The following is a 9,715-nucleotide window of genomic DNA, read 5'->3' as shown; positions in this document are numbered from 1 at the left end:
ACTAGACTGAAGAACAAAAAAAACAGCAACTTGTCTGTTCCCCTTCCCCGATTCCCCAACGCTCTTCCCCTCCCCCAATTTCCCAATAAAATCTTTTTTTAAAAAAAAAAAAGAGAAGAAAACAAGACCCTTACATATGTTGCCTACAAGAAACTCACTTCAGATTGAAAGACACGCACAGACTAAAAGTAAAGGGGTGGAAAAAAATAACTCATGAAAATGAAAAAAAAAAAAAAAAGACTGGGTTAGCAATACCTATACCAAACAAAATGGACTTTAAAATAAAGGCTATAACAAGAGACAAAGAAGGGTTCAGTAATCCCACTTCTGGGTATTTATCTGAAGAAACCCAAACGCTACTTCAAGGGGATGTGTGCATCCATGTGTTCATTGCTGCATTGTTTACAATGGCCAAGATGTGGAGGCAGCCTGGGTATCTGTTGATGGACAAATGAATAAAAAGGAGGTGGTACATATATACAAGGGAATATTGCTTGGCCACAGAAGGGAATGAGTTCTTGTCATCTGCAGCGGTAGGGATGGACCTAGAGGATATCGTGCTGAGTAGAGGATGTCAGACAAGCAAAGACAGATTCAATGTGATTTCACTTATATGTGGAATCTAAAGAACAAAATAAACAAAACAGAAACAAACTCATAGATACAGAGAATAGTTTGATGGTTGCCAGATGAGAGGGGGGTTGAGGGCATGGTGACAAAAATGAAGGGATTAAGAAGTACAAATTGGTATTTACAAAACAATTGTAGGGATGTAAATAAAACATAGGGAATAGGTCAGCTGGATAGCTCAGCTGGTTAGAGCACGAGCTCTGAGCAACAGAGTTGCCAGTTTAATTCCCACATGGGCCAGTAAGCTACGCTCTCTACAGCTAAGATTGTGAACAATGGCTTGACCTGGAGCTGGGCTGCCATTGAGTGGCCGGCAGCCAGCGTGAGCGGTTGGACTGCCTCAGCCAGGTAGAGTGCAATCATCATAATACCAACACGGGCCTGTGAGCTGTGTACTCCACAACTACAACAGCTTGGCTCAGAGGTTGAGGAGGGAACATAGGGAATATAGTAAATAATATGGTAATAACTATGTACAGTGCCAGGTGGGTACTAGACTAATCAGGGGATTACTTCTTAAATTATATAAATGTCTAACCACTATGCTCTACACCTGAAATTATTATAAAATAATACTGAATGTCAAACTGTAATTGAAATTTTTAAAAAGGGGGAAGTGAAGGGGAATAAGAAGTTAAAGTAAGTCATGGGGATATAATATACAGTATAGGGAATATAGCCAATAATATTGTGACAGTGTGGTACAGTGTCAGATGGTTGCTAATTATCATGGTGATCACTTCTTTAGGTATATAAATGTTGAAAAATTATGTTGTACACCTGAAATCAATACAGTATTGTATGTTAGCTATATTTTAATATAAATCTTTAAAAAAAAAGGCTGTATACTAAATACAGTCTCCTTAAAGTGGTCTAGGAGTCAGACCACTGGACTCAAAAAAAGTAAATGGATTCTAGCACACTACTAAGCCCAGTACTCAACAACATTCAAAATGTCATACTAATTTTTCAATTTTTAGTCAACCTTTGGATGAAACACTTGATTGCAACTGCAAAACAAATGTTAGCAACCTTGACAATTTAAAAGTAAACAAGTAACTGATAAATGGCTGAAGGTAGAGACAAGAAAAGGAAAACTAAAGGGAAAGATAGGGGTGCTTATTAGTGCATTTTATATAAAGGGTATGAAGAAACTGCTTAAAGATACAATTGATAGATACTATAATTATATTCAATATGTAAAAAAACAAAAAATATAATTATCAATATTTGGAAAGAAGTAAAAGAAGAAGAGATGGAGAAAAGGAAAGTAGTGTCAATCAACTAAACCCTCATCTTTCATATAAGTCAACTGACACTGAGTTAATTCAATAAACAGAATTTAAGTATTCTATACATCAAAGATATATCCTGAACATAAACTCCACTGCTGATGGTTTAGAAGACACTATACTAAATCTGGACTGACCCCTCCCCACACCTCTTCTGGACATTGGTATATATGCGTACATGCAAAGAAGTGCACGAGAATGTATGTGCTTATTTGAATACACATATGTGTATGTATTTCAACTAAATTCATGACTTTGTTTTCTTTCAGCATTTTTGCTAAAAAAAAAAAAAAATCACTGAATGCAAGAATTAAGGAAGGTACTATCCTGGTTAACCAAAGACTAAAATTAATTAAGATTTGATTGATTTCTCCAATGTCTGTAAAAGATTATTCATAGCGATCATTCATAGCGATCTACCGTCACACAGGAAAATGGCACTGCCTTTCATGGTACAAATGCTAACGCTAATCCTAATGAAGTGAGAAGTACACCTGACTTAAGAAATACTGAAGGGGAGGCACTAAAAGTATCTGAAAACTATTTTAAGGATCTTAGAATAATTTCACAGGAATAAAGCAAAATAAATAAATGTATATTGTGAATCTCACAAATCTAAAGGACAGTTTAACAGAAGAGAACAGTGGGAGGATACCGTACTGCTATCATCAGGAAGAACTTTCTAACAATTGCAGCTATTCAACAACAGAATGGACTGCCTATAAAAAAGGTCTGATCCTCTATCCCATTATTGTTTAAATGAAGACCAAAAATCATGTCTGTAATGTTTAAAACTAGTAGAAGATTAGACTAAATAGCCCCTAAGGTAGTAACTATAATTATGAGAGTTCTAAACTAATAAATTTTGACTTACCAACATCCATTGCGGTTTCCATGAAGCTTTTCTGTCGTGAAGCAAACTCTGCAAGCAATTTCTGCTGCCTCTCTCTAGCCTTTTGTCGCCTAGATTAAACAGAAATAAAGTGGTAAGTACGAGACGTGCTAAAGACTTACCTACTATCTTTCAGGAGTACATAATGTGTGAAAAGGCCTTGGCACACAGTTGAGAACAATCTATTTTCTGAACTATGTATTACATTTCATGTAAACTTGTCTGTAAAAGGATTCCACTGCTTTAAAATGGTTTGAAAATCACTGGCTTAAATAAAAATAAAATCCAAGATTTATTTTAAAATGTGAAATAATAATTAAAGTAGATAGAAAATTTGGGTTTCCAACAGTACAATTTCCTAAGTATATGCCAGCTGGTAGCAAGAGCAAGAAGAGTTTTTTTAGCAAGGAACTAACAATTTAACCCCAGGTGCAAATAATAGCAAACTGGTTGCTAGAAGAAGCTATGATGTTTAGATACGAACAGGCTCTAAAATATAAGAATAGTCAGATTTACTCTTACCTTAAGAATATGTCTCTCCTAATAGAGAATGAACAGAAGCCAGAAAGTTTCCCAGTTTCTACTCAGAAATATTCCAAGTTTAGTTTATTTTGTTTGAAGAATTTGAAAGAGTCTCAAATATAACATAAAGAATAAAACTATATTCCAAACCTAAGCATGAATATTCCTCTAAATTAATTAATTATATTCTATTTATTATTTATTCCTTATCTACTTCCAAAGAGTATTTTAATTTGAAGCTGGTTAAAATACACACACACACACACACACACACACACACACACACACACACACACACACACACACACAAATACAACAGGACTATAACATATGAATAAGAAAATAAAAGTAAACTACAATAATAAAGTAAGACGATAGGCTTCCCTTGATTTGAGGATGCTAACAATACTAGTGAGCATAAGATCTTACCCTCAATCAAGGGAAGGTTAAAATAGTAATTTAAAACAAAAGAAGAGGGAGAAGAAGAAAAAGATTAAAAGGTGAGTTATACGAGGTATGATCAAACAATATGGTGAATGTTTAAATTAAAAAATATGGATTACAGTAAAAGACACATTGCCATTAATACCCCTCACTTTGAGCACACTTATCATTCTTGCCACTTTCTGAAGCAGTTCTAGAAGTCCTCTTTCGTGAGTCTTTAGTTGTGCTGTCATGGCTGCCTCATGTCCTGAATCGATTCAAAACATTTACCTTTCATGGTCATTTTGACTTTGGGGAAGAGCCAGAAGTCCCACGGTACCAGATCCGGTGAATAAGGTGGATGAAGACACACCATAATGTTTTTATTTGACAGAAGTTATCATACCAGAAGCAATGTGTGACACAGTCTTTCCATTGTCATCAAAAGATATGGTGAATGCTGCTGCCGAGTGCTATCCAAAGAAAGGCAGGGATCTTCAATACAGGAAGCAGCGAAGCAGTACGTTGAACCTTCGTAACAGTGTGTGACAGGTTTCACCTTGTTTGGTGCAGTCAGTCAGGTGTGAGCTACGTCTGAGAGAAGATGTGTTTTAAAGTGTGCTGTAAATCATCCTCTATCATGACAATGCTCTGTGTCACACATTGCTTCTGCTATATGGCAATTTTTGTCAAATAAAAACATTCCAGTGTGTCCTCACCCACCTTATTCACTGTATCTGGCACCATGAAACTTCTGATTCAGGACATCGAGGCAGCCGTGACAGCACAACTAAAGACACTCACGAAAGAGGACTTCCAGAACTGCTTCAGAAAGTGGGAAGAACAATGGGATAAATGTGTTTGAAGCAAGGGGGAGTATTTTGAGAAGGAATTAATGCCAGTGTGTCTTTTACTGTAATAAATTTTTTTAATTTAAACGTTCACCGCATTTTTTATCACACCTCGTATAACTAAGAATTCTCCCCCAAGTCTCAAACCCTGTATTTCACTGGACATCTTCAGCTGGATGTCTCCCCTTAAACTCAGTAATGTACAAAACTAAGCCTATCAATTTCTCTGCTAAGCCTCCTCTTATCCTCTCTAATCTTGACAAACAGGAACACCATCCAGGAAAGACTTTTTACAAACTTATTAATTATATGATTTAACAACAAATAAAAAACAATCTAAAGTTCCAAAAGCTAGAGCCATAAGTATATTTTAATAAACTATTTAAAAATTAGTGACCATACAATTGGAAAGATTGGAAAGGACCAAAAGGAACTAAAATAATCAGATTTTTATTTTGAGAAATATTTAAAATATTTTTAAAATTTTTCTGTTCTCATTTAAAGTTGAATTGATAAACAGCAGGGGAATTATTAGATCCCCACAATAATAAGAGAAATAGTAATTTTTCCAAAGAGGCCTACAAGTTTAGGACAGTAATTTAATGTTTGGGTCAGAAACTCTCGTCTTCTTACCCCCAACGAACTCAAGCATGCTACACACACAAGCGCTGACTATGTTTGGTTCCAATTATCTTACAAACTAATCAGCTGTAATTAAAGATACTAAGCATAAAGGTGATAAGCCTCAGATGGCCAAAAATGAAACATATATCAAATCTTCAAATGTACCTACCATACACATTTGAAAGATAAAAAATAAATAATTACCTTTCTTCCTTGTCCAATGTTTTCTTCTCTGCTGCAGTGATTTTTTTGGGTGGGACAGGAGGGGTCACTTTTCTACATATCTCTTCAATGATGCGTTTGTTCATTCTGCTTTGCAATGCAGCTTTTAGTAAAATTCTTTCTACCGCAGTTATACCATCTCCATGACTATATTTAGGAATTTCTGGTTGGATTAAAATTTCTATGTCATCAAGCCAAGGAGGATAGTAGGAGTTTTGTTTTCCTGAGAGTTTGTGGTGAAGTTTAATTAGCAAAGACAATATGCTTTCTTTAATTTCCAGAATGGCTGTAGTTAACTGTAGAGCTGAACCAGGAACAGACCATTTACTTGAAGTTTTGGGACGAACCACCTGATTTGCTTCACTGTTACTGCGATTGATGATCTCCTGAAACTTCTTTCTACGCTCTGCTACTAAGCTGAAAACTTGAGCGGTACCAGAATTCTACCATTAAAAAAAGAGAAAGAAATCAAGAGAAGTTATCCAATGTCGAGTTTAAAAAACATACTAGTACTACATTTTCCAAAGGGAATGTTCAAAGTTTCAACCAAATATTTATCCAATAGATCCTCTCTTTAAGGAAATCTGTCCTTTCACCTCTTTCACAAATATACTTAGTCCCACTTAGTCAATCTGAAAACAATGAGGAGAAAGAGATTATCCATGATAACACCTCTTTTGTAACCTCCTAGGTCTATCTACCAGAGAAAATAGACAAAACTTGAGTGGTATCTATATTCATAATGAAGACAAATCATAAACTAAGTTCCTCATCAGTTTAAAGGAAGAAAGTTATTCTAGCCAACATTCATCAAGAATACTATACTCTTTACTTTTAGATGACTGCTACATTTTCTAGTTAAGAAATTATAAATTACAATTTACACTTAAAATTATAAATGTTTTCCAAGTTAATGAATCTGAACTGCTAATTAATTTCATTTTTAAGCAACTTCAAAAATTTAAAAATTACTTATAACATATGTGCTCAGTTACTAAGATGAAATATAAAGATGAAAAATCAAATTGATCTGTTTCATATTTGAATATCACTATAATTTATTTGAATATTTTTTTAACTATTTTTGTCAATAATTTGTTTTCTAAATAGCCTTTATGCTAAAGCAGTCGCATTGCATTAGGACTCTTAGAAGTCATCTTTTAATTAAGATACAAGTCAGTTTAATGGATTTCATTAATTTTTTTAATCAAGACTATAGAAAAAATGTTCCAATATCAACTGAGCTTTTATGAGGTAATTATAATATACACTATTTTTCAACATCCAAGCTGTTTTTCAAAGTACTCTCTACCAGTAGTAGAGGCAAAAGCTGATTCTTACAGAGATTCCAATATTTTAATCAAAATTCTTTATGATGTTTGCAGCAAAAACATACTGTCAAAGGCAAAGAAAGCTCCTACAAATGGACTCTGTGATGAGAAGTGTCTGATTCAATGTTCTCTACTCACAAAAATATAGATTGTAGAGATAAGAGGTATTTAAGGTTGGTTATTTGGCATGTCATTTTCAGACATTTCATTTCTGCTTTTCAAAAATTAATTAAGCTACATGCAATGAGAGAGCTGATTTTCAAAATGACTCCAGGTACACAATATATGGAGTTTAAGATTTCTGGGCTTATTTCATCACAGTTAATTAATTGCCATAGAAGCAAAGAATTAAAAAACGAAAATGGACATGCAGCCAGCAGTTATAGACTAAATTTATTTTGATTTAGGAAACATTTATTTTTAAGATGTTAGTCACAATGCAAAATACAAACAGACTCAAATGTGCTGCTTATAATTGGTCTAAAATACTTCTAACACTACTAAGAAAAACCCACTATTAAACATTCAATATTATTTTTTAAATTCAATAACTTGAATTTTCTTTAAGCCTAAATCACTATATAAAAATCACACACAAGGGCCGGCCGAGTAGCTCAGTTGGTTAAGAGCTCGCTCAAGAATGCAAGCTCTGAGCAACAGCGGTTCGAGTCCCAGCCCAAGCTGAGCTGCTGCTGAGCTGCCAACAGGTGGCAGGATGGCTCAGCTATAAAAAAAATAAATAAATAAAAATAAAAATCACACACACATACATTAGAGAAACACTTTTCTAAATTTAACCATATTAATTAAACATACACATACATATACACACACAGATACTTCAGTGGTTTTCCCCATTTCCAGTTAAAGCCATATTGCCAGTTAATACAAATATCATATACATCTACCTCTCTTTGAAGAACTTTAGGTCGTCGTGAACTCTGGCAGATTAAAGGAAAAAGATAGGTGAGGCAGAAATTGCTTAAATATATCAGAGGAAGTAAAAGACAATTTAAAATTATCTACAACCACATTTATTTTTCTTTTGGGTATCACAGAATGAACTAAACAACATATTCCAACATAACATAAAGTCTTTCCTTTTATCTTTCTCTCGTCTACACTTACATGTAAAGAACCCAAGCTATCAGAGCTGGTACTTGCAGATGAATCTCTCTTTACTTCAGGAGCAGTCTCTGGAACTCTCACTCTAACGTAGTTTATAAAGTGTCTCATGTTGGATACTAAATTACTGCCAGGAAACCAACTGTCATGACAACGTTCTGGTCCACACACTGATGCCTAAAACATAAACATAATAAATATCAAACCTTGTCAAGTCAGGCCTAAGGTACAATGGAGATGTAACAAACCCAAAAAATCATCCACTTCTGTCATCTTCTTGAATCCCTTCAGCCTCATCTACAAATTATAAAGTGCTAACAAAACCAAATTCAAACACAAAATATAAGAATAAGTTTTCAATACTAAAATGGGTAGTAAGTTCAATGTAACCCTGCTAAATTTCTTCTGAAAAAAATATATTTTTTGATCTGGAAATACTGAACAGTACAGAGTATTTTTCATCACACATTAGTAATAACTCATAATAATGCCAAATAATGCTAATTTGGACTAATTGTGGAAGAACGTGTAAAAAAAAAATCAACCAAAAGTCTGAGCTAGTTTTAGAGGAATCTTAATGATTCTTTACTATCTATGAAAAAATACAGTATTTCCCCATGTATAAGATGCTCCCATGTATAAGATGCACCTTAATTTGGGGCCCGAAATTTGAAAAAAAAATGTATTACATAAAGTTATTGAACTCAAATTTTATTAATCATAAAATTCATACAACTCCTCATCACTGTCAAAACTCCCAGCCATTAGCTTGTCCTCCACTGTGTCTGATGAATCACTGTCTTCATATACTGCCTCGTCCTCAGTTCCATCTATGGCTTAGACGCATCCAGTTTTTAGACCCCAAATTTTTCAGGAAAAGGGTGCATCTTATACACGGGGAAATACGGTATATGTTGATTCAACTTGGATTACAAAGGACTGCCTAGTCTTTTTGTTTTTTGCTATTATGTATTGCAGTATTTTGTCTTTTTGGAGGGAGTGGTTAAGGAGGTCTTGTGCTCCTAAAATCAATTTGTAGTAACAATTACTATACTGGAATGATATTTCTGAAGTCCTGAAACACATTAACTTGTATACTTAAGTACTTTAAATATTCTCCCATTAAACAATATTTACCCCATTAATTTAAAATCTTTACAGAAAAAAACTTGCTACTCAAAAATAATCCCTAATCAAATTATTAGAATTTCTAGACTAAAGTCCTAACGATTATCAGTAATCAATGTTATTAGCATAACACCAAAATTCATTAACCACTTTTCTTAGATCTATATATTATGAATTTACAAATTTCAAATTCAATAATTCCATAAGTAGAGTTCAATGTATCAGTGAAACCTCTAAAAGAACATATATTGATTTAAAGATCAAAAAACGCCTGTTCCAGTAGTTCTTAAGATCTCATGAGTATGATGAATCCATAAATACATTTTGAGATGACATACTACTTTTATTGAGACATGTTGCAACTTTAATATTTAAAAACACAAGCAACTACTTACCTCTTCATCTGATTCCTCATCAGCTGAATTTTCAAGTCCTAATTCAATCAGATATAAAACCATGCAGAGTACATGTTCTGACAGATTTTGATGATCCATCAATATCTTTAAAAAGGGGGGGAAATGACTTATAATTACTTTTTCCATAAAATATATTTTATTTAAATATCCAAAAACATTTTAATTTATAAAAATAACATAAACGTGTGTGTGTATATAAATATATACTACAATCAGATATGTAAATAAAGTTACATCTTGGTGAAAAGACAAACTAAAA

The 9,715-nt window shown here is 33.7% G+C and overlaps 1 protein-coding gene across 1 annotated transcript in view; it reads right to left on the bottom strand.

The window, feature by feature from the left end:
• Positions 1-9,715, bottom strand: part of UBR3 (ubiquitin protein ligase E3 component n-recognin 3) — a 207,722-nt gene that overhangs the window by 63,680 nt on the left and 134,327 nt on the right. Inside the window, exons 20-23 of the mRNA XM_019656794.1 lie at positions 9,436-9,540; positions 7,916-8,089; positions 5,439-5,899; positions 2,797-2,885 (exon numbers count right to left, since the gene is read on the bottom strand). Of these exons, the coding sequence (XP_019512339.1) occupies positions 2,797-2,885; positions 5,439-5,899; positions 7,916-8,089; positions 9,436-9,540 (829 nt within the window). The remainder of the gene's footprint in view (positions 1-2,796; positions 2,886-5,438; positions 5,900-7,915; positions 8,090-9,435; positions 9,541-9,715) is intronic.

The sequence above is a fragment of the Hipposideros armiger genome, unplaced genomic scaffold (assembly GCF_001890085.2).
Source record: "Hipposideros armiger isolate ML-2016 unplaced genomic scaffold, ASM189008v1 scaffold_266, whole genome shotgun sequence".
NCBI classification, from domain to species: Eukaryota; Metazoa; Chordata; class Mammalia; order Chiroptera; family Hipposideridae; genus Hipposideros; species Hipposideros armiger.
This window is presented reverse-complemented; position numbering and strand designations above follow the sequence as displayed.